Source organism: Elgaria multicarinata, chromosome 10 (genome assembly GCF_023053635.1).
Source record: "Elgaria multicarinata webbii isolate HBS135686 ecotype San Diego chromosome 10, rElgMul1.1.pri, whole genome shotgun sequence".
NCBI lineage: Eukaryota > Metazoa > Chordata > Lepidosauria > Squamata > Anguidae > Elgaria > Elgaria multicarinata.
In genome coordinates this window covers 19,820,183-19,846,375 of record NC_086180.1, presented here as the reverse complement: position 1 = coordinate 19,846,375, position 26,193 = coordinate 19,820,183, and the positions used below count along the sequence as shown (strand labels likewise).

Sequence of the window (26,193 nt, the reverse complement as noted above, 5' to 3'; positions counted from 1 at the left end):
CTCAAGCAATAAGCATGAATTGAGGGGGCCACTGAGTAGGGATCCAGACACAGCAGGAACGGCCTTCCAACTGCTCCACCCCCGTGCCGAAGAACCACTACCTCTGAGAAAGCACCATTGCTCCAAGCAGCAGGATCAAAAAGGAATCACTCTGCTAGGAGCCTCTCTTCCAGGAGCTGCTCTTCAAAGAGGCAAGGAGGAGGGCCTTCCTAAGCCCCTCCTCTGGCTAGTGTCACTACAATGCCCCACTAATGCTGGGGCTGCTGGAGCATCTCCTCATACCCCCAGATGCAACAGCTCTCCTGCAGTCAGGCCAGCCGGACGCAGCGTAGGGCAGAGTGTGTATACAGTGTTTAATAAATACTTAAATGAAAATAATGTCCTTTATGATGGAGTATTCAATAAATGTTCACCTTTTAAAAAAATGCTTGGGTGCCCACTCTAATAAAATACGCTGCACCCACCTATGATCAGAGACAGTAAGCTTAAATACACCAGTTCCTGGGGAACATGGGAGGCAGGATGATGTTGCACCCGTGTCCTGCTTGTGGGTTTCTGGTTGGCAGCCGGTTGGCCACTGTTTGGAGAGAGTGCTGGACTAGATAGACCCTCGGACTGATCCAGCAGGGCTCTTCTTATGTCCTTCTGTTCAAGCAGGCGTTTAAATGCATTTCAGGCCAGGCCATGGGCCGATCTACACCAAGCAGGATATAACACTTTAAAAACAGTATGAAAACAGTAAATGTAATGTGTCCTGGGCCTGAACAGTTGTCATAACCATTATAAACCATTATAAGCAGTAGTGTAGATCCTGCCCATATTCCCCTGCTGGTGTTTTTGCCTGAATCGCAGTTGGTGGCCATTTGGACAATGGATAAGCCCAGAGTGGTTTTTCCCCTCTGAATTCTGCCATCCCAGGACTACAGGCAGCATGCAGAGACAAACGTCGGTCCCTATTTAATTCATTCTATTCCCTTCCTTTCCAGAGCTGGATATAAACAATCTTTGGCCATGGATGTTTTCATGAAAGGGTTTAATAAAGCCAAAGAAGGAGTCGTGGCAGCGGCAGAGAAGACCAAACAGGGCATGGCCGACGCAGCCGGGAAAACAAAAGAAGGCATGATCTACATGGGTAGGTGGGCAGGAGGCTCAAAATCAGGGGCGTTGAACGTCTTGCAGCTGGGGAGCCAAATGCCATTCTGGAGAAGTTCTTGGGGGCCACATGCCAGTGGTGGGAGGGGCCACAGGTAAAACGATGTAGCCAATGGCCAAGTGGGCAGGGTCCCCAAAAAACCCAAATACTATATTTTAGCTTGAAGCTCTTATTGCCAGTAAGTATGGCCTAATCTACACCAAGCGGGATATTGCACTATGAAAGTGGTATAACTATAAAAGGCAGGAGCCACACTACTCCTTTATAGTGGTATTGAAGTGCACTGAAAACTGTTGGGGCCCATTGACACAGACCATATGCTGTTTTCATAGTGCTACATCCTGCTTGGTGTGGCTCCTGCCGTTATTCATGACTTATTAAAGTCCCATTGGTTTCAGTGGGTCTATTCTAGGTATGACTAAATTTGGATCCAACCCATTGTTTCAAGTTTCATGCCTATAAGTACAGTAATGGCATAGCAGAGTAGGACAGAATCATAGAATAGTAGAGTTGGAAGGGGCCTATAAGGCCATTGAGTCCAACCCCCTGCTCAATGCAGGAATCCACAATAAAGCATCCCTGACAGATGGCTGTCCAGCAGCCTCTTGAATGCCTCTAGTTTGGGAGAGCCCACAACCTCCCTAGGTAACTGGTTCCATTGTCGTACTGCTCTAACAATCAGGAAGTTTTTCCTGATGTCCAACCAGAATCTGACTTCCTGTAACTTGAGCCTGTTATTCCGTGTCCTGCACTCTGGGAGGATCAAGAAGAGATCCTGGCCCTCCTCTGTGTGACAATCTTTTAAGTATTTGAAGAGTGCTATCATGTCTCCCCTCAGTCTTCTCTTCTGCAGGCTAAACATGCCCAGTTCTTTCAATCTCTCTTCATGGGGCTTTGTTTCCAGACCCCTGATCATCCTGGTTGCCCTCCTCTGAACACACTCCAGCTTGTCTGCGTCCTTCTTGAAGTGTGGTTCCCAGAACTGGATGCAAGGAAGGAATAGGTCACCTCACGGTTGTCGGGTTGTCCATCTGGGTTCAAAGGTTAATGGAAATGTAGAGAAATGGAGGAGACAGATTTACATTCCATTCATTCCATTTCATTTCTATATAAAACCACTTGCATAGAAAAACCTAAAACAATGTTTTACAACAGGGCCAGGAAGGCCTGGGTTCAAATCCTGACTTGGATATGAAACTCACTGGGTGGCCTTGCGCCAATGAAACCCAATCTCTCTATCTCTCAGCCTCATCTACCTTGCAGGGTTTTTGTGAAGATACAATGGAGTGGAAGAAAGCACATTTACAGCCTTTTGTTCCTTGGAGGAAAATTAACAATGTAGTAAAGAAAGAAACAGGTCTTGGTGTTCCCTGGGAAGAGGGAATGAATGTTAAACCAAATTAAGACTGTGGTTTAGATAAATCCAAATATTTCTTTGGCTTCTTAAGTCCTTCTCTGAACCTGTGGTTAGGAAGCACTCTTGTTCCTGGGGGGAAATTGCTGTGTTTCACAGCAGTGAAATGAGTAGCTATTGTTATTGTAAAACACTTATTTTTTTATTGCTGGAGGGTAGAAAATTCTTCTCTGGAGAAGGTGATTGTGATATTGTTATGGTTGCCTATTGGATGTTGACTCACAGCATCACTACTAACCTTAACTGTAATCCCTCTTCCACTTTTCTGGGCTGTTATGTAATACTTCAGTGTACAATTTTTCTAATCTTCTCTGTATCGTTCCAATTTTAGTATATGTGCTGCCAAAGCAAGCACACAGTGTACAGTTTTGGATGTACACTTGCCCTCACCAGTTCTTTCTGCTTTTTTAAAAAGTTAATGTTTATGAAACTTCTGCATTCCCCCCCCCAACAAAAAAAAGAGTGCAAAAGAAGATGCAGAATTGCATCACATTTGCATGCATAGATGCAAATTTAGTAATAATTAATATAATTTAAATAGAAATACAGCCCATCGCATCACAGTGGGGAAGATGGTGGCCAGGTGACCTACATACCTTGTTCAGTCTGCTTTGTAGGTGCTAAGTGTTGATGGGCAACTTCAAAGTCCCTGTTCTCCCTTCTTATGGTCCTTTATCTTTAAACCAGTTCAGATAGAGGGTTTTTTAAACCAGTTATCTTTAACCAACCCAAATAGTATGGTGACCATTTGAAAAGGAGGAAAGGGATCCTGTATCTTTAAGAGTTGTACAGAAAAGGGAATTTCAGCAGGTGTCTGTATGTATGCAGCACCTGGTGAAATTCCCTCTTCATCACAACATTTAGGAGCCCTGCTCTCTGACCAGATACAGAAGACAGCAGGGCTCTTGCAGCTTTAACTGCTGTGATGAAGAGGGAATTTCAGCAGGTGCTGCATGCATACAAATGACACCTGCTGAAATTCCATTTTCAATAGAAAATCAAAAGACCCATATCTTTAAACGACTTCAAACAGAGGACTGTTCAATGGGAGAACTGCCCTCTGTTAAAAAGGGCACATGGCCACTCTATAATCACTACTGTACTGAAATAGGGTGACCATATGCATGCAGCACCTGGTGACATTCTCTCTTCATCACCACAGTTAAACTTGCAGGATTCCTGCCCTTTTGACCAGATACAAAAGAGGTCAGGGCTCCTGCAGCTTTAACTGCTGTGATGAAGTGGAAATTTCACCAGGTGCTGCATGCTTACAAATTATCCCTGCTCAAATTCCCTTCTCTATGCAACTGTTAAAGATAAAGGAGCCCTGTCCTCCTTTCCACATGGTCACCCTAACTGAAATACAAATCATGTAAGCTCTCTGCAGAACCCACCATCCCTGGATATCCAACCCCATTGCATGACACAAATGTAGCAAATGCAAAGACAGAGGAAGAGAAGACGGAGGAAGAGGGAAAGAGAGATGAAACAAGTCACAAGAGAGAGAGAGCCAGAAATGGAAGAGGGAGGGAGGGAGAAGGCTAACACGGCATAGCAAAAAGGGGCTGCGGATTGAGGCAAAGTGGTTCGCCTCAATCCAGAGCTCCAGACGCAGGTAAGTGGGGGGGAGGGGGACTCACCTGGCACCGGTGGCACAATCCGTGCAGCGACGGCAATGGAGCCAGGTAAGGGGGCAGTGTGGAGGGGGGCTTACCTGCCGCCATCGCGGGCTTCAACTGAGGGCTAGGCCTCAAAGGCATGTAAGGGGGTGGGGGGCAGTTTTGCTTACCTGGCTTTGATGCCGCCGCAGTCTGTGCGGCGGCGGTGGTGGAGCGAGGTAAGGGGGCAGGGGGAGGGCTTCACAGGCTTCAATTGTCACAGGCTTCAATTGAGGCCCCAGCTTGAAGCTGGAAGAGGCCGTGGTGTTCTCTTCCGGCTTCAACCAGGGCCTCAATTGAAGCCCACGCTGGACCGTGACGGACACAGGTAAGGGGGCAGGGGGGTTGGCTTACCTGGCAGTGACATTGATGTCCATGCAGCGATGGCAGCAGAGCCAGGTAAGGGGGCTTACCTGCCTCCGTCGTGATCCAGCGCAGGCTTCAACTGAGGCCCCGGCTTGAAGCCAGAAGAGGCCACGGCCTTTTGTTCCGGCCTCAACCGGGGCCTCAAACCTCTCCAGACTGCAACGGATACAGGTTAGGGGGCGGGGGAGTTGGCTTATCTGGCAGCGGCACCATCCATGTGGCGCCGGCAGCGGAGCTGGATCTCGCTCCAAAGAGTGGAGTGGAGAACGAGCGGATCGGCCCAAACAAGTTCGGGGCCGATCCAGAAGTTCCAGATGGGGCCACGAAGCAGTTTGGGGGGTCCATGCACAGCCCTACTCCTTACACAGTGCAAAGTGGGCAATGACTTTTTCTTTCTTTCTGGAGAATTCCCTTTGTTAATGGGGTATTGGTCATAGTGGAGGAACAATGGGCAGTGCATCACTGTCGGAAGGTGTTGCAACATCCTGTATGCTACCCTGTAGAGCAGGGGTGGGCAGCTTATGGCCCTCCGAATGTTGTTGGACTACAATTCCCATCAGCCCTGGCCAGCATATTATTATTATTATTATTATTATTATTATTATTATTATTATTATTATTATTATTATTATTAATTACATTTATATACCACCCCATAGCCGAAGCTCTCTGGATGGTTTTTTGTTGTTTATTCGTTCAGTCGCTTCCGACTCTTCGTGACTTCATGGACCAGCCCACGCCAGAGCTTTCTGTTGGCCGTTGCCACCCCAACTCCCCCAAGGTCAAGTCTGTCACCTCCAGAATATCATCCATCCATCTTGCCCTTGGTCGGCCCCTCTTCCTTTTGCCTTCCACTTTCCCTAGCATCAGCCTCTTCTCCAGGGTATCCTGTCTTCTCATTATGTGGCCAAAGTACTTCAGTTTTGCCTTTAATACCATTCCCTCAAGTGAGCAGTCTGGCTTTATTTCCTGGAGTATGGACTGGTTTGATCTTCTTGCAGTCCAAGGCACTCTCAGAATTTTCCTCCAACACCACAGTTCAAAAGCATCTCTCTTCCTTCGCTCAGCTTTCCTTATGGTCCAGCTCTCGCAGCCATAGGTTACTATGGGGAATACCATTGCTTTAACTATGCGGACCTTTGTTGTCAGTGTGGTGTCTCTGCTCTTAACTATTTTATCAAGATTTGTCATTGCTCTCCTCCCAAGAAGTAAACATCTTCTGATTTCCTGGCTGCAGTCAGCGTCTGCAGTAATCTTTGCGCCCAGAAATACAAAGTCTGTCACTGCCTCCACGTTTTCTCCCTCTATTTGCCAATTATCAATCAAGCTGGTTGCCATAATCTTGGTTTTTTTGAGGTTTAACTGCAACCCAGCTTTTGCACTTTCTTCTTTCACCTTTGTCATAAGGCTCCTCAGCTCCTCCTCGCTTTCAGCCATCAAAGTGGTGTCATCTGCATATCTGAGATTGTTAATGTTTCTTCCTGCGATTTTAACTCCAGCCTTGGATTCGTCAAGCCCAGCACGTCGCATGATGTGTTCTGCATACAAGTTGAATAGGTAAGGTGAGAGTATACAACCCTGCCGTACTCCTTTCCCAATCTTAAACCAGTCCATTGTTCCGTGGTCTGTTCTTAGAAAAGTTAAAAACAGTGAACATTAAAAACAAATATACAAAATTTAAAACCATAAAAAGCATAAAATACTGTCAAAAATAGACAATATCCATTAAAACAACTGTTCTGGGGTCAGTTAAAAACTCAGCATGTGCTATTAAATGCTGTCAAAATGCCTGGGAGAAGAGAAAAGTCTTGACCTGGTGCTGAAAAGATAACAATGTTGGTGCCAGGCAGCCTTCTTGGGGAGATCATTCCATAATTGAGGGGCCACCACTGAAAAGGCCCTCTCCCTTGTTGCCGTTCTCTGAGCTTCCCTTGGGGTAGGCACCCGGAGGAGGACCTTAGATGTTGAGCATAGTGTATGGATAGGTTCATGTCAGGACAGGCGTTCCGTCACGTATTGTGGTCCCAAGCCATGTAAGTCTTTATAGGTTAAAAGCATAGCCAATGATGAGGGCTGATGGGAGTTGCAATCCAACAATATATGGAGGGCCATATGTTGCCCTCCCTTGCCATAGAGTATGGTGCTACTGTGCCTCAGTTGTCCATTGGCACCTGAGCACAATCAGACCAAACCTTTAATTTGCAATGGGTTTAGGCTTGGTTCACACATGCTTGCTCATGGCTTGATCACTCTGATGGATGTGTAATGTGTAACTGACTCATCAGTGATCACTTCCCTGTGTAATTGTGCTCTAGCAGAATATGCATTGTAGTTTGTGGAATTAATAAGAGTTTATTGTACCTTATAGATGTGACTAGTTGTGTCTTTGTGTTGCGAGATAACTATGAGTAATGGAATGTATTCTTGGAAATGAAGGAAGGCTGCCATGAATGGGTCAGACAAATACTGGAAGCATCACACTGCTTAGCTTACCAGATGTTACTGGTGTCAGTGGCAGACCTGGCTACATTGAGAAGGAAAGGAATAGCGGTATGACCAGGTCCAAAACTGAGGATGAGGTCATTGACATAATGGAGGTTATAAAAGACTAGGGTTTGATTTGTTACGGTGGGAGATCCTGGAAGAATGAGAAACCCACCTTAACTGCTTAAGCTGTCTTTGCCCACCATATCTTCCCTTTAAGTAAACACTAAACTTTGATATTAACTGTTCGATTGAGTAGAATCTAGGTTTTACTATGTTAACAATATGCTTGCTACTATTTTCATTATACTTTTAGTGATTATAACTTGTCTGTATTTAGGAATGTTTGTGATCTGCCTCATCTTAGCTAAAGCTTGTTATTCTTTTAGACTGAGCAATAAAAATGCATTCTTTAATTCCAAATCTGTGTGGTCTGGCTTGAGAGAAGTTTCAGGAACCACTACCCATGCATTCGTTCTTGAAGCCCGAAACACTTTGTAAAGATGAATAGGATCTGTCCTTTAAAGCCATTGTATTCTCTCATGATTTGGTGAATCTCAGATACACCTGTAAAAGTTTGGGAAACAAGGTAGTCAAACGGAGTGAGAAGTAATTATTTGTCTCAGACTCATTGTTATCACAGATGAAACTTCTATGTTAACTCACATTATCACTAAAGAACAGACATGAATGAGAATTTCTTTCATATTTGCAAATCATGCAAACGTTGGCAAATACAAGTAGGTGAGCCTGTTCTCTGAAAATGCTCACAAATTCCCAAATTTGCATCTGCACTTGAAAAACGTGCATTCTAGAAAAAATTGCATTTTCACACTTTACGGAGTTATTTGATTTATTACATTTATATACCACCCCATAGCCGAAGCTCTCTGGGCGGTTTACAAAAGTGCTGTGCTTTTTTAATTTTCATTGGGCATGATATTTGTGGTGTGCTTTTTTAAAATGCCCACTATTCCCATTTGATTGTAACAACAAACAGAGGTTGTTGTTACAATCAGAGGTTTTAATTTCTATTTCCCTTCTTAGTAGCTGTTTGTCATCCTGTGTATTGAGTCTACCCAGTGCCCAAAATTTCAAATCTGCATAGGAATGCTGGTGTTCTGCGAAATGGTTTACTAATGAAGCACCTGGCCTGTTGTTTTTTATATTGCTCAGGGCTCACCTATGCGTCTTTTTAGGGGTCTGATTGTTTCCCCTATATAAATCTTAGGGCATTTACACTGGATGGGAAAACTGTCCGAAGCACCGCTACAGGTGGTGAAATGCCTCAAAAGATGTACCTGGTGGTCCTTGTGGCCATGTGCTTAACCTAAACATATGATATTATGTGTTATCATAGCGTATTTTATTGTACTATTAATTTTACAGCCCCCTGAGAAAGGCCTTTGAATAAAGTACAGGCCGAAACGCGTCAGGCTTTGTGAAAATAAAGATTTTGCATCCTGAGAACACGTTTCTCCCTGTGTTGGATGCTCTCCTCATTTTGTTTTTGGTTTGGAGAATCTGAATGATCGCGAAAATCGCTTCTCCGCCCATTCCTGCCAAAGAAATCAGTGGAGTCAGTCCATATCTTCTCATCTACCAGTCATCAAGGATACAGTAACCACAGGGCTGATTGTACAAATGCCTCTCATGCACTGACAGGGGAAGTGGGGTTGTGCCCAGTGGTCATGCCCCTTGCTGCCAGTACATGTCCCAGCCATGACAGATGCATGACGGTAGCAGCCTTATGTGTACTAACGTAGGCATGTAGAGTGCCTCCATGCAAAACGAGGACCCTGGTTACCCCAATATCCCCACTCCTCATGTGGAAGGCACTCTATGGCCATTTCTACACCTGCCTTTTACCCCAGGATCATCCCTGGATTATTCCTGTGCATCCAAATGCACAGGATCCCAGGAGCAGGCAGGGACAATCCCTCCATTTTCCTGGGATAACCCTTGAGTGTAGAAAGGGCCCTTGTGTATCAGCTAGTACACTCAGGGGTGTTTCACAGGCTGGACAAACATGGAGCCAGCATGGAGCATGGCTGGTTCACACAGTGTTAAACTTCCTGTAGCCGCCAGGTGCATTCTCTCCCCCACCCCTTGACGCAGGAGGGATGCTCATACTCTGGAGACACCAAGTGATATACTTGCATGAACCAAATCATAGGGTAATGGGAATTGAGACACTGAAGTAGACTTGTTCTTAATGGCAAATCCCTTTTTTATCTTCTCCTTTTTTAAAGTCGCAAGGGTTTCATCATCTTTCAGAATTTAATCAGAAACTAGATTTTCTATCCTAGAACTTGTGCTGTTTCTCCACGGGGCAATTACATAGGCTATCAAACTATGCCCACTCAATTTTTTAGAAGGAGGCTGTAAGAAGGCACCGCTAGAGAAACATCTGTGCAGATGGCAAGATGTTGGTCACTATTTATGGCACTCAGTGCTGGCTCCGGGTTTTGGAGGGCCTTTGAGCAATGCACTCTCCATGGGGCCCTGCCTTCAGTGAGTCTACCTTCACACTGCCATTGTCATCAGCTGCTATTGCTCCTGCTCTTCTTAGCCAGCACTGCTATCGCCTGCTTGCTAGACAGGCAGGGAGCTAGTGAGCAAGTATGCAGTGGCATCTGCTCCTCCTCCCTTAGCATCACCACCATTGCCTGGGCTAGAGCGAGAGACAGTGGAACAAGTAGGCTGCAATGGGGAAGAGGAGGAGCAACTCCGGAGGACTCTCATCAGTGAGGCCATGCTGGGTTGTGGGTCCTCAACAGCTGCCCAGCCATGCCTACCCTTGGCACTGTCCCATCTCTGACTTTTCGAGGAGAAACCAGCCAGGTCCAGAAATTTCAGAAAGCATTCATGGAGGTCCTACTGCTCAGTTGTCAACTTGGTGATCCCTGATAGCCTTCTATTGTCATCTTATATTATGTTGGTTTCGTGTTCTTTTAAAGATATGTTGAAAATGGGTAAAATCTGTTTGTTGGACCAACGAACTGACCTAAAAGTCTTCTGTACCGTTCCCTATCTGCACCCCTCAAAGCATACACCTGCCACACACCTTTGCCTGCATCTCTTCTTGGCCTTAGCAGAGGAGAGGGTTGCATTCTCAGTCTGCAGAGTAGATGGGGGAAAGCTGCCAAGGGAAGGTGGAACTGAGTCAGGCAGATCAGTCACTGTGCTCATTATCTGGGTGATAATTTGCAAGTGTCGTGGCAGTAGGAAAGAGAACTTTCTCTCTCCCCCCCCCCTTTCCTGTGCAGTAATTGGTAGACTTTTGCTTCAGGACTGGCTGTGGTCTAGTTCTCTGCCTACCATGCTAGGGCTGGGTGAACTTACGTGTCTCCGATTCATCGGACACTTGCCCTGCTGCCGCTGTCCGCCCCCACTCGTCAGGCCACATGAGTGTCTTGAGGCTTGGGAAGAGGCCCAATTAGCACTCAGCAACCATCCACCCTTGTTCCAGAAATTATATATTTTCCTCCATTGCATAAATTGGGCCTTTACGGCCACCATTTATACAACAGAGGGAAATGCCTAATTTCCAGAGCCTCCATTGTGGTGCACAATGGCGGGTCTGGATGACAGCAGATGGCTGCCCACAAATGTGCCACAGGTGCCCGACTGGGTCTGGGGTTAGGGTTCAGACTTCCAGACTCAGTTGGGCACCTGCAACATCCCTAAGATTCATGCCCCTATGAATAAATTTAACGCTGTTTTTAAAATGCTAATGATAGGTTCTGTCTCTAGGTTTGGGGGGACCCTTGGGAGAGATGTCCTCAGTGGGTTCCTCCAGCTTCTGCCCCCACTGCCTGTTCATGAGCCATCTTCTATGATTGTCCAGAGGGAAAGACAGGGAAAGTGAGGGGAACAACTATATCTCCCCACTCTTGTTATTGCTTGCGTGTTCAGAGAAGGCGAGTCAAGAGGCAGTGACAGGGAGGAGGAGGAGGAGGAGGAGGAGGAGCTGCAGGGCCACTAGACAGTGTTGGTCTCTTGCAGGGTGTGGGCCATGGCCCAGTGATCCCGACCCCTGACAATAACCATGACAGCATTGCCCTAGGTGTGGTGGGGAATTGCTTTGGGATTGTCACAAGCGGCAGCTCCATCAGCACTGACTTTTACTGAAGACATGAATCACCCACTCCTCCCAGGTTTGATATTGCTCCCAAGTTTGATTGTTTGGATGTGCTTTATGTCTGCCCCAAAAGAGATGAGGACAGATCCATGGAGGATCATCATATGTATATCTGTATGAAGCCTACATGTCCTGCAGTATGTCTTGCCAATTATTTTTTTCCGGTAGACTGAGGGTTGCAGAATGGCAACCCTTGATTTATATAGGAGAATGTAGAGAAGAGCTCTCAGGGACCCCATTGGACTGAGAGGAAACCCTTCCCCCCTGCTTCTGTTGACTATGAGTGAAAGGCAAGCTTGGTTCCATTCAGCCATGTATTCTCCCCGACCATGTCTCAGATGGGAGCTCATTGGCTTTGACCCATAAAAATCAATAGGAGAAGCAACCCAACTGCTATCTGCATCACCCCACCTTGTCCTTGGGTTCTTCCTTTTCTTGGTCATGTTAGTGTGAAATGCTGGAGTGTGACAGAGCTGGGTGTAGCTAAGATTCCTGGGTGTAGCTAAGTATTCCTCCTTTCTGGATACTTTCAGTGGGTTTCAAATCAGTGGAAAGAACTGGTTTTCCTTTCCTCCAAGTGAGCGATTGCATGATTCATGCTCCCTCGCTGGTGTGAGCACAGCTTCTCCATAGATGCTCTGCTTTAGAAGATGCATTCACTGTGAGTTTCATTATCTCATCTCCCCACCACCACCATCTGGTATGCAAGCAGCTGAAAAGAAACAAAGAACTACATAATTGATTTGCCTTGAGGGAAAACTCTTGGTTCTCCCTACCATTAAGAAGGGGTACAGGGCCTTCTTCTTACCTCCTTCAGCCAGTTGCCAAATAAAGAGAAATGTACGCCTTGCTTTGCGCTATGAACAAGCTACATGAATGTTCCTCCCACTGGTGACTGTAAGAATGATCTTTTGTTTTTCTCATAGAACTAATCTCCCCCTTCTCATGCTAATAAACCTCATCACAGCATTTAGATCAGGAGAATATTCATTTGGCAGCAAATCAAACCAAAGGAATCTGAGAGGCGGATTTTCTTTTAATCGAATTTATTTCAGTTCTATCCTGAACCTGTCAAAGGAGATTTGCTCTCCTCCCCCTAGCAAAAACTTTACAAGTTCATGCTCATCTCCACCAGGATTTTACAGATGAGGATTGGGACAATTTTATGATGACAGACCAATTCCCATCGCAAGGACCCACTGCACAGGCTGCTCCCTCACCTCCGTCTTTACCGTGTGCTACATTGGTTTACTCTACTGTAGAATGACCTTTGATGAAAAGCCAAGAGAGCAGCTAACCAAAAGAACATATTTGGAAAGCATCCTCCTCCTCCAAGAAGTTTATTAAGAAGATAAAACTAATATATACCTCCGCTGCTGTAGCATGTGAAATCGCACCTTGGTGTTCATGTGTGTTCATTTTACATCAGGGGTGGGGAACCGATCTGGTCCTGGAGGCTGGATTGCTTCTGAGGACACCACCAGAATGATGTCAGAGGGAAAGCCTTCCTTCCCATCCTTCCCAAAAGCTCCCCCTGATATCACCAGGCTCCTTTCTCCCTGCAAAAGAAACTGCCTCTTTCCCATTCAGAGAGAGGCATGGAGTGGTTTGCCCATCCCTCGCTCTGCACAAAGAAAGGGAATGACCACGGAAACTTGCTCTTATCTCTCACCACTGATTAGAGATAAGAGTGGGGTTTCTCTGCTCAGCACTTGAGAGAGGCTATCTTTCTCTGGCACTAAGCATTGGGTGGGGCCTGAGAGAGGGGGCAGGATCTGAGAGAGAAGCTGGCAGTCCAGAAGTTCCACACCTCTGCTTTACATGGATGTCCACAAAAGGCAAGATACATTCGTTCATTATTCAGAGATGTAACTTCTAAAGTCTGTGAGGAGGCAGTGGAACCCCTGAGAATAACAGTGCTAACAACTTGTACATAACCACGGTTTAAACATGCTCACTAACTACATGCTGCAAAAGGGTTAGCGGCCTACCGCTGTCTTATCATGTTGTCTGAACAGGCCCAGTATTGGACTATATGGAGAAAGAGTGGCTCAACAGCACTGTTTTAAACTATTCTGTTATGCTTGTTATATCTGTTGAATGGTAATGATTCCTGACTAGATCATTGCTTTTATCACAATTATGTCTCTATGCGATTCTTTCAGCTGCCTTGAACGCCAGATAGGCAGCATAGGCAACTCCCCTTTGAGGGGAAGTTACAGCAGCTGGGATACTTTAGCTTAGACAAAATGCAAATAAGGGGGGATGACATGATAGAGGTGTACAAAATTAAGCACGGTGTGGAGAATGTGGATAGGGAGACATTTTTCTCCCTCTCTCATAATACTAGAACCTGGGGTCATCCCATGAATCTGATTGGTGTGACATCCAGGACAGATAAAAGGAAGTACTTCTCCACACAACGCATAGCGACGGCCACCAGTTTGGATGGCTTTAAAAGGGGAGTGGAGAAATTCATGGAAGGGAAGGCTATACACGGCTACTAGTCCATATAGCTATATGCTACCTCCAGTATCAGAGGCAGTACACCTAGGTAAACCAGTTGCTGGGGAACATGGGTGGGAGGGTGCTGTTGCACTCATGTCCTGTTTGTAGTTTCCCTTGGGCAGCTGGTTGGCCAATGTGTGGACAGGATGCTGGACTAGATGGACCCGTGGTCTGATCCAGCACGGCTCTTCTTATGTTCTTCTGCCAGGCTTCACTTAGATTGGAAGGAGGGGAGTAGGGATGTGAGAATTTACCCATGTGAACCTCGTCTATGGCCCCTCCTTGAGTAGGTAAGCCTAAGGAGAGGTGTTTCAACTTTGCAGATTGGAAAGGTTCTGCACAAAAGCCAGAAATACCGCACAAACAATTGGTGGTCAGGGGACCTCCTGAGAAATGCCGGAGGGCTGGACTGGATGTCTGGGCTTTATGTTCTGCACCTCTGCTCTCTGTAGATACACACTGCATCTTATATTGAATTTCCATGTGTCAGGAAGCTTGAATAGCCCCTTCTCCCTTGCACAGCATCCTCAGGAGGTGGCCATTTACACTGAAGGAGCGGCAGGGATGGAAAACAGTGTGTCAGCCCTTCCAGCTGCTTCCCCCTCTCCCCAGTGTTGGGTGGAAAGCAACCGCTTTTATCTCTGCCACTGTTCCAGATTTGCATTTAGCTCACATGCATCGGTTTTGGAACCTCACAGGACTGAAAGTGATAGTGGGTGGGTGGCGGCAGGTGGGGGGGGTTGCGGGGAGAATTTAATTTCCCCAAGATTACTATGTGAGGCTGCGGAAAGCAAAATAACAGCATCGCCCCCAAACTCACCTGTTGCGCCTTCCAGTCTCTCAACTCTAAACCAAGGAACACACTGAATTTTATTTAATTATTGAAAATAACCAGAATCCGGAAGGGGAGGTTGAGGGGATATAAGAATCAAAATGGATTATTAATACAAGGAAGGCTGCTCTGCCTTTGTCATGAGAGATGACTTCATGCCTGTTATGGAGCCAGAAGGTAGCCTGCTTAATAAAGATGCCAGACCTTCTGTGTGTGTTCTGGAAGAGATTGGCTCTCTGCCTGCAAATTAGGGAACTGTGCAATGCTCGCTTGCTCTCGCTTTCTGTCTCTCTCTCACACACACATACTAAGAGAGGGGCTGAAGTAAGTGGAAAATGTTGGAGTGCAGGATCTCATTGTGACATTCCCCATAGCCATGTCTCCAAGAAAAATCCCTAGTCTCATCCCAACCCCAGGACCTAGGGTGGGCAGGTGTCCTCTTTTACACAGAACAGTCCTCTATCTGCCAAAGGACTGTCCTTTATTTGAAGGGGTATCCAATCTAATTCCAGTTTAAAGAGAAAGAATCATAGAAACTGTTGCCCACACTAATGAGCGCCTGGGCAGCACACTGAACAGACAGTCTTTTGGAACTTCTCCAGCCCTGGATCTTGTATAGAAACATTTAAGAATACTCAAAATATCCCATAACAAATGGTATTTGAGAGCATTTCATGGCTGAATTTAATGTGTGAAAAGGTTCTATCCATGCTGTGGCGTCACAGGTCTCCATTTGCGCTGGAGGTGCTGAAATGGCACCACTGGGTCAGGTTGACCAGACAAGGCTGCATTGCCCCACACTTTAATCCAGTTACGTGCAGGGGGCACCAGCTAGCTGGAGGTTTAAAGGCAGGCTCCTTGGTTTTCTACACTATGGTGAGATTTAGGTTGCAATCTCAGTTACTTGGGAGTAAATCCCACTGAGCACAATGGGACTTACTTCTGAGTAAATACTCATGGAGTTGCGCCATTACTGTATTTTCAATTTAAACTGTAAAGGAACTATCTGAGGTGCTGAACCTATTTTGGGAATAGGGTCCAGCACCTTGGATTGCTCCTTTAGAGTTCTGGCTGGCTCCTGATGAAACCCAGAATGGATTCACAGTTCCATTGAAATCGAAGTCACCAGCCTTCGCTGAATGGTGGTTATGGGTCAGTTAAGTTCAGCTTGGAATGCAGGCCATAGCTTTCTTGCCTGTGTGGGGGCCTGATAGAGGGCTTGAAGGACCTTTTCTATTTGATTTGGAGTTGCTTGGCAAGAAGTAGTCTTTTGGTTGGTCATGGCAGGGGGCTGCTGATGATTTTGGAGACTGACATTGCAATCCTAAGGAAGTCTACTCACTGGGAGTTCAGTGGGACTTACAAGTAAGTATTGGTGGGGTTGCAGGCTCCACCATAGGCATGCGCGGCATATTTCATTAGGGTGTGCATCCAAGGATTTTTTAAAAAAGGTGAACATTTATTGAATACTCCATCATAAAGGACATTATTTTTATTTATTTATTTCTTAAACACGGTATACACTGATGCCCTACACCACATCCTGGCTTGCCTGACTGTAGGAGAGGTGTTGCAGCTGGAAGGTATGAAGAGATGCTCCTCAAGCCGCAGCATTAATGGGGCATTGTAGTGACACTAACCAAAGGAGGGGCTGAGGAAGTGATATTCAGAGGCCCTCCTCCTTGCCTCTTTGAAGAGCGGCTCCTGGCAGAGGCTCCCAGCAGAATGATTCCTTTTTGATCCTGCTGCTTGGAGCAATGGTGCTGTCTCAGACGCAGTGGTTCTTCAGCATGGTGGTGGAGCAGTTGGAAGGCCATTCCTGCTGTGTCTGGTTTCCTCTCTGGATCCCTACTCAGTGCCCCCCTCGAGTCATGCTTATTGCTTGTGTCATTAGGGTGTGCCTGGGCACACCCCATGCGCACGCCTATGGGCTCCACTTTTGTCTCATTTTGTAGATACGTCAATAAACACTTTATTGCAAAAGGCCCTAGATGTCTCCTGTACTTTTTCACAAGAGAACCGACAGTGTAGAAAGGTTGCCACTGGAACATGCGACTGTTTGGGGAAGTGAGGTGTGCTTGAAACACTGTGATCCTCCAAGTTTATTCCTCTGTTTACTAAGACCTGTTTCATTCAATCCGGCTGATGATTGATTTTTCTCCATTTTAATAAACAGGTTCAAAAACCAAGGAGGGAGTTGTTCATGGGGTCACAACAGGTAAGCGCATAATTGCATTTCTGTTCATAAATCTACACAATAAATCTCCCACCTATCGCTTAAAGTGGTTTTTATGTCTGAGTAGGCCCAGATTTATGGAGGTGAGTAGATGCATAATAAAATTAAGGCTGCTGGAAAACACATAGACGGTCTCACTGGGAAATGAATGTGCAAGTACGTATGACTTTTTAGGATATTAGGTTGTATTATGGTTGCATTTCCACCGACTATCCTAATGGCCCACCATCTGCAATAGATTTTCAGCTAGCGACGCATCTCTTTAGATACATATCTTGTCTCAGGCAATTCAACCGGTGCCTCCCATGCATGTCAAACTAATTCAGTGGGTTTCACATGAGCACCATGATGTGGACAAGGTATTTGAATCCCCTGCTTCTACGGAAAACTGTTTCCACGGGTGGATCTCTCTTGTTGGACTGGCAGTTTTTTATAGGTTCAGTTCTGTTACAAATGACCAGAAAGTTTGTAGGAAGACCTGCATGATATTCTCCATGGACTCCCATCCTTTTGAAGCATGGAGAGCAGATCATGTCTACTCCTCCCTCCATACTCCTGTAGCAATTAGTGATTCGACATAAGAACCAAGACGTTTCATGGATTGTTGCCCTGAAGAAACAATCCTTAGCAGTCCTCTAAACCAAAAAAAGACTTGCACAGAGTTCCATGTTGCATCAGGCTCCTGTGTGCATAATTTGTTATGACTCCTGTTAAAACTCCTGTCTCTTGTACATATACTAGTAAGTGCTCCACCCATGCATGAGATCTCTTGGCAGTACAGTCAAAGCCACTTTTTCTCCAGTAAGGTTGAGGTTCACCATGTTGGAAGAAATAGAGTCTTTCCTTGTAGAACAGGGAACCTTTTCCTGAGACCTTAGAAATCTACTGCCAGACCAAGCAGACACTCACCTGGTTAACATGCAACACAAAACCATAATTTAGCATTATGCACACAAGCCTTTGGTTCCTGCCCATTCTCCTCTCCTTTCCTCCTCTGGTATCACTTCCAAGAGGAGTTCAGAAGCTTCCACTTCCATTTTGAACTGCCATTTATTGTTGAGTCTGAACCAGGAATTGTAGTTATTGTTAACTGTGGTTTATTGAAACAAGCCGAGATCGATAATGATGGTTTGAAGTTGGCATGTTTCAAAAATCCACTCATCACATAGTTAATACTACCCACACATTGCCCAGGTTGCCACAACCATGGTTAGTTGAAACTGGAAGTGGATACTTCCAATCTCCTCCTTGTGGCCACATCACAGGAGAGGAGATGGAGGAGTGCATGAGCACAAGGCTCATGCACATAATGCTAGGTGCACGCATGCACACACATACATTGAGGCATACATAGGGCATGTTTACACCAGCCCTATATCCCGGGATCATTGCTGTGCATCCAAATGCCACACAGGGGATCCCGGTAGCAGGCAGGGATGATCCCTCCATTTTCCTGGAATTACCCTTACGTGTAGAAAAGGCCATAGTCATTCACACAAGCATGCTTGCATAGAAACTCCCAGGATGCCTGCACTTTTAGATCTTATCCCAGGCTTTCAGAAAGCATGGGCACCCTGGGAGGCTGCCTGAGATCAGTGTGGTGGAATGTTTTTTTAAAAGGTAAAAACAAATTCTTTTTTAAAAAAAACACACATTATTCTGGTTTCACATGTTCCACAGGTTGAACGTCTGGACTGCCCATCCTTTTTGAAAGCCCTTGGAAGGACCTCAAAGTCCAGGCAGCTCAGGAGGCTGCTTCAGGATTCCCCGAGGGCTATGCTGTTTAATTTAATAAAATGCACTGGTCTTTGGTGCTCCACAAGTAGATCTGTCAGATATCAACTCGAGGTTCCTGGAGGACCTTGAAGTGGTGGTTCCAAACTGTTGTGTTACAGGCACTTTGAGGTGGCAGCTCCTGACAAACCTGACTTCCCTCAGCCCTCACCTCTGAAAACCTCCAGGAACTGCCTCTTCAAGGTGCTCCAGAAATCTTGAGACAACAGCTACAGATGGAGAAAGCTTTCCTGTCCGGGTGGGCCAAGCGATGGCGCTGCTATTTCATGAACCACCTAGAGAGCTTCGGCTATGGGGCGGTATAGAATTTTAACAAGCAAATAAATAAAATTCAGAGACAGGAGCCTTGATGAAGGCGATAGCTAGACCGGGCTTTATCACGGGATGAACCCCGGGATCATCCCTCTTTGTCCACATGACACACAGGGGTCCCGGGATCAGGGAGGGTTGATCCCTCCCTTGCCCCGGGATAGAGCCCTCCCCTTTGGGCCCACTTTTTCTGCGGTCCCGAGCTGAGCCCAAGACCGTGGAATGTGTGGCCTGTTGCTGCGGTTTGACCCGGCTCCATGCCCATTGGGGTTAGGGTGGGGGGAGCGGGAAAAGTAGTTAAAAAAATTAAAAAAACTTACCTTTAGCACACAACCGTTTGCGCGCTCCTTCCTCTTTAAAAATAAAAAATGGAGGGCGTGACACCTCTCTTCCTGGGGTCATTGCACCTCACATGTAAACGGAGGAGGGACCTCGCATTAATCACAATGCGAGTTCTTCCCTCCTCCGTCATGGACTATCAGGTAGGTCTAGCTAAGGCCCGAGTCTCAGCAGGCTGTATGGGAAGGCTTGATGGCCCAGTTCTGGCCCAGGCTGGAGGTTCCCACCACAGGGCTTGATGGACAAATAATCTGACCCGCTATAGATCAGCTTCCAATCTGTGAGCCACTGGGCACAGTTAAGGGGAGTTCAGAGAACCCTTTGCTTTTTAGTCGGCTAGTCAAGCTTAGCCTTATTGGTACGCCATTAGTAATCTTTTTGCTTCTGGAGGAAAGAGAGGTTTCCATCTAGCAGCATGAGGCTGAGAAGCTGAGCAGAAACTGGTTGGGAAATGGCGCCAATGGCTCGTTATGTAACCAAATGTGTTTGTTCTTCATTAAGTATGAATATGCATATTTACAGAGTAAAGCGGCTCGATGAAGTGAAGCAGAAGATGCTACAGGAGAACAAATGCATTTTCGCTGCATTCTCTTTCCCTCGGTGCCCAGTCTTTCAACATGGGGAAGCATTTAGCAAATGGGGAGCCCCTGGATTTCTGCTGCTGGGTTGTGTGGCACAATTTGCCATCTAGAAAAGGCTAAAAGAGGACAACTCTCAGGGCGCTTGCTCATGTATTATTGCATGACTGGGAACCCAGGGGTTTGTGGCAATGCCAGAGCTGTGGGAGGAACCTCAGGATCCTTTATCATCTGCTTTTTATCATGATTATTCTTCATGGGTTGGCATACAAAATAACAGCAATTCATGGCTGTTCTCTATGGCAGTGGTCCCCCATCTCACCTGATTTAGGCTCCTCCCTGAAGTCTTGCCTCTCAGGAAAAGCAAGGGGAGAGGGAAACCAATATTACCACCACTGACGGATGTGTGTTGCTGAGAAATCGGGTTCTTTTTTGGCTTGAAGGAATTTTGCAGCATGTACAACTCACTTTGTGTGTATGAGCTAAGCTGCGAGCTATTCCATGAATTCTGGGAACTTGTTTGTGCTTATTATTTATTTATTTATTGCATTTCTATACAGCCCAATAACCAAAGCTCTCTAGGCTTTCCCCTTTTTGGGGGGAAGTTTCCACAATTTGCACAAATTACAGCCGGATTTGCACAAATTACACAAATTCAGCTGTAATTTGTGTAAGTTGCACAAATTTGTCCATAATTTGTCCTGGGGAGCGCTGCAGACCGTGCGTGGCTTCTGCCAGCTACATGTGAGTAAGCGCACATAGCTGGGAGAAGCCGCGGACCAGTCTACACCTTCCGCAGTCTCAGGCTCAGCCCGGGACTGAGGAAATACCAGGCCAAAAGTGGAGCCCTTTACCCCGGGGCAAGGGAGGGTTGACCCCTGCCTGAGCCAGGGATCCCCTGTGTGTCATCTGTCATCTAGCAAAGCCCTTGGACTGCGATTGTCAGCGTTCCAAAACTCACATTACTAGGAAGGGGGAAGTAAAAAAAGAAGGAAGGTGGGACTCTTAAGGAGGCAAGAAATCCTTAAGGCATCACTCAGGATGTCCAGGGCCAGATCTATACCAAGCAGGATATGACACCTTGAAAATGGTTTGAAAACTGCGTATGGAGTGTGTCCTGGGCCCCAACAGTTGTCACTACTGTTATAAACTGTTTTAAAACAGTAGTGTAGATCCTGCCTAGAACCATGACAGGGGGTTTCTCCTTCTCAACCAGTCTGCTGGAGCAACGTAGCACATACAGTAAACCTGAAGGGAATTCTTTGTTTTCCATTCAGTAACTCTGAAGGGAGAGTCACTTAAAGCCAACTCGCTAAACATATCCTAGCGTGAATGCCGTGAGACGGCCAAATTTACCTCAGGTTACAATGGAGTAATGTCGCCTTCTCCCTCACTCGCCTTTTCACTTTCCCACAGTTGCGGAGAAAACTAAAGAACAAGTGTCAAATGTGGGAGGAGCTGTCGTGACCGGAGTGACCGCCGTAGCGCAGAAGACGGTGGAAGGTGCCGGAAATATTGCTGCAGCTACTGGCTTTGTCAAGAAGGATCAGCTGGCCAAACAGGTTTGCTTAGCTGCTGTATCTATGATAGAGGTTAACAATGAGATTGTTCTATGTTGTAGTTTAAAAAAAAAGTTTAAGGCTTCGCTAGCTGCCTCTGCTTAATTTTTCTTTATTACCTCTCTTCTTTGTAATTACTAAGTGAACCCAGTGCATGATGGGATGTCTTTGGCCCTGTTCCAAAACACCTTAAACCATGGTGGCTGCTTATGGCAAAAGAGGCAGGGCCAGAGAAAAAAAGGATGGGCCCCCAAATACTAGCATATTTTAGCTTACTGCAATTACTACCTGTAATTAAGTTTTAGAAGAGGCTTTTCAACCTTTTAGGGCTTCTTTAGATTAAGGAGAAATCACATTCCCTTACCGGGGTTTGCTTCCTGCTTCTCTTGCTCAATTGTAATGGGCTGCATTACACAGGTGGAGAGGGGCAATCACATGGTCTATAATGGAAAACCTCTCCTCTTCTCAGTGCTCATAGCCCTGAATGGGTTGTCGCCCTTTAGTGGGTGTTTTGTAGCGCAACTTCCCTTGCAAGCAGTAGGAAATCCTGAGATATTTCAGCAGAATCGGAATATCCAGGCTTTTATTTTAAAATGGAATTACTGGCGAAGGCACGGGAGATGTGTAGGAGGTTGACAATGTCATGAAAAGGACCCGCAAACTTCTGTGAGTGGCGAGTCATGAGTGTGCCTTATTTTGCTTGTGTGAAGAAGTGCCTAGAATGGGGGGAAACCTGCACAAAAGCTAGAAAGCCACAAAATGACAGGTGATGTGGGGAAATGGGGTTGGGGCCAGAGAAGGGGCTGCCTAGGGAAACTTGGAAGGGCCCCAAGTCTCAGGTTCTGCACTGAAGGGCTGTCCAATTCAAGGCCAGTTTAAAGATAAAGAACCATATGAGAGGATTGCACACTTAATTGCTATCTTATTCAGGTAAGGCTGAGTCCACAGACAATTATCATAATCCTTCTTTCAGATGACCTTGTGAACGGGAGTAGGACCACAGTTGGATGGGATGTAGCCAAGCAACATGAATGGCAGAATTAAATAGAACAGATGTAGTTGGACTATTCCATTTTACACTGCAGATGGGTGTGTGTGCATGTCTTAATGTTTCTGAAGGGGTGGGGAGAGAGCTACACCTAGAAAACAAGTATGTCAGTGAAAAAAATTCTAGCCCATCCTTTCTTCCTGATGTGCTGGCTTTCTATGTGCATGGAGGTTTGGAGTACTTTTAAGATTAGGGACTTTTGAACATGCCATTCTGAAATAATATTGTCAGTGTCACAGGAACTTGTACCACATGCTTTTTCTGAGCATGAAGATCATCTCCGAGAGATGCATCTCAGGGAATCAGATGTACTATTTGGAGGTGTCAGTCCATGCGTGCTCTCACTCATTTACATAGCTGAATAGGGTCCATTTCAGGATCAATCGAGCTGCTGATGTCAGCATGCCTGACTTCCTATTTTTAACATATTTGGTGCCTGTTGCAGGGACATTTCCCACATTCCTGATTGTGCACAGCATCAATGATGAAGCAGGAATCAAAACATTGCCCTGGGCACACACATGAACATTATCCTCAATGTATTTGTCTATGATTCAACTTCTGTTTCTGCTGCTTATGATCCTTGACTTTTTTCAAATGGAAACCTTAATGTTCCATCTGCTTACATTTACAATAACATCCTTTGTTTGGGGGGATGGGAGGAAAGCCCTAATCTTATCACAGGATTTTAAAAGTCTAATCCCAAAGCTGCATTGGTAATCAGATCATCTAAGCTTAACATTCCTCACCACTCTGTCAGATTGATCACATCCACAGAACTAAAGAAGATCAGTAGCAGATATTTAAATACACCTTGTGTTCTTTTCTGTTATCACCTTAATACATCACTGAGACATTGGCCTAATCTACACCAAGCAGGATATTGCACTATGAAAGTGGTATATAAAAGGCAGGAGCCACACTACTGCTTTATAGCAGTATTGAAGTGCACTGACAAGTGTTGGGGCCCATTGACACAATACCATATACCGTTTTCATACTGCTATATCCATCTTGGTGTGGCTCCTGCCTTTTATATACGGCTTTCATACTGCTTTCATAGTTCAATATCCTGCTTGGTGTAGATTAGGCCATTGAAGAAAAATCACATATTCAAACATATCTTGCGATTATTGTATTTCCACTCTTCATATCAATGGATTGATATTTTCCAAATGTCTCAGGACACTTTTGGGAACTGTTTATCCAGATCTCTCCAAAGATCCCCAAAAAGAGACGTGATTCGGAAGCCCTGCAATCAGGTCTCCTGACTTTTGTTTTGTTTTGTTTGCTTTAAATCAGATGTGAGAGCTTCTGATTTTAATAGGGGAGAGGATGCTTAACCTTCAACTCATGGCTTTGCTACTCTAAATCATTCAACTCAACCAACCCTGCTATTAACCCCATTGGTAGGGGGTGGGTGGGTGAATACAGGTACAATAGAGATATCCGTACAGGGCTAATTGCAATATGGAACAGGGAAGGATTTGAATCAGAAAAAAGGTCATGAGGGGAAAGGGTTAAGCATCCCCTCTCTTGGCACTACTGCTCCAATAGAAATGCCCCCATGGCTGCTCATGAAAACAAGTCATGAGATCCAAGCATGGTTGCCTTGTGTCACATCTGTTTTGGCCAGAAGGCATTTAACTCTAATGCTTTTGCAAAAGTGGGCTGTCCTTGGAGCAAAAGCAATCTCCTCTAAATCTTCGGGGTGGCCATCACTGTGTTGCCATTCATGTAAGGCCTCGGCAGTGGTACGGGGCAGTGAGGCCATGAACACAGCCAGTGGAGTCCATATTGCTCGCCCCTGCTGTAAGCTCACCACAGATGTTCAATAAGGGTAAACAAATACATGGTGGGGAGAAGGAGAAAGAGTGGCAGAAAGCTCTGCTCCTAAAGCCATAGTCCCAGCCATCATGGCCAATGGTCGGGGCTTATGGCAATTGTCATCCAAAACATCTGGAGGGCACCAGGGTGCCCACTCCTGGTGCAGACAACAGTGATCTGGGTTAAATTTACATTATTACCTTATAGCAGTATTGAAGTGCTCTGCTAACTGTTGGGGCCCATGACACATTTCATATACCACTTTTGTAGTGTTATTCCCTGCATTTTATTCCATATTATCCAAAACACTGCAACAAATGTCATTGTGTGTCCTACAAGATATAAATATGCCAGAATGACATAGTTGTTACCATGATGAGATTGGAATGATTTGACACAAGATTTACAGTAGATCTGGTCCTAGATAGAGCAACTTCCTAAGGATTTGGTTTCTTTATTTTCCTAGTTCACATATCAAACCAAATTAAAACACTACCATTTTTTCCCAGAACCATTGACTCATTATCATTTAAAGCACAGCCTATTTAAGGATTATTCTAGTCTTCCATTAAATACTTGTTCAACCCATATCAGGACGAATTTACGATTTGAGTCAACGATGCAAGATAAATGCCTCTATTTCTCACAGCTTTTGCACTCGTTTAATTCTTTGGTCATTTACCAGATCCCAGTGGACACTCTCTCTTTCTTTCTTTTTTTTTATCATCCAGAGCTCTCGAAGCATAATTTTTAAAAAGAGATCAGATCAGCCTCTAATATAAAGCAAACGGTTGCTGTAGCAGATGAAGGGAGAGGACCTGAATAAGCAAAAGAGGGTCTGAATACATTTACACACAGACAGAAGATTCCCCGCTCCAACAGGTCTAAAGGGCAGCCATTGGAAAGGCAATTCAACCATGAGACACCTTTCATGAAGTAGGAGGACGTTCTTTGCCATGCCCTTAAACTCACTGTGCATCCATCCAGTAACACTTGAAAAGTGCCAGGTTTACAGCTGTGGAGGCTGAATTGTAGTCTGTCACTTGACTCAGAACTGAGCAGTAGTTGTATCATGTCTGTCTGAGAGTGAATTTAGTTAGAGAGTCAACAACTGCTGATAGGGCAGGCTTCTGGAAGGTCCTGAACCCTTTAATGGCCCCATTCAGAAGACACCGTAAACCACAGTGGTTAAGCCAGAAAGCCGGGCTGTGTTCAGAAGACACCATGACTTTAACCATGGTGACTAAGCCATGGTTTGGGTCTGTTCTGAACACGGCCTGGCTTTATGGCTTAACCACCATGGTTAAAGCCATTTAAGGTGTCTTCTGAATGGGGCCAATGAGATTTGATGTTTCCGCAATACTTTGGGCAGATAAAGGGAAGCCCCCAGTACAGTGCTGCAAGCAGGACTGAGCAGCAAGTAGGAGACAGAGCTAATATAGTGTAGTGGTTAGAGTGTTGGACCAGGACTGGGGAGACTCAGGTTCAAGTCTCAACTTTACAGTGAAGTTCACTTTGGGCCAGTCACTGACTCTCAGCCTAACCTACCTCTCAGGGTTGTTGTGAGGATAAAATGGAGAGGAGGAGGAGATCCTGTAGACCGCCTTGGGCTCCTTGGAGGAAAAGGCAGGATATAAATGTAATAAATAAATACATAAATAAACAGGCAGGAGGACTCGCCATTGTGGCATCTGGGCAGTACATTTCTGTGGTCTCCACATGTAGGGGTCACCTGTATTAGGGACTGAGGCTTAACAGCACCAACAAGAGCAAGGGGTTGTATCCAGTGGTGGCTTTGGACTAGCGGAAAGGTTGCACGAGATGGATCGCTCAATTTTTGCAGAGCGAAACTGCACCCCTTTCCTTCCTCTCAAAGCTGCTCTTGAGGGTTGGAGACCCTCTGGATCACTTCAGGATATGGCACAGAGGGTTGCAGGGGGGAGG

At 45.7% G+C, this 26,193-nt stretch overlaps 1 protein-coding gene across 1 annotated transcript in view; it reads left to right on the top strand.

Annotated features, from left to right (window-relative positions):
- Positions 1 to 991: 991 nt before the first annotated feature.
- SNCA (synuclein alpha) overlaps positions 992 to 26,193 on the top strand; it is a 73,978-nt gene continuing 48,776 nt past the window's right edge. Inside the window, exons 1-3 of the mRNA XM_063136244.1 lie at positions 992 to 1,132; positions 16,736 to 16,777; positions 21,232 to 21,377. Coding sequence (XP_062992314.1) covers positions 1,012 to 1,132; positions 16,736 to 16,777; positions 21,232 to 21,377 — 309 coding nt within the window. The 5' untranslated portion in view covers positions 992 to 1,011. The remainder of the gene's footprint in view (positions 1,133 to 16,735; positions 16,778 to 21,231; positions 21,378 to 26,193) is intronic.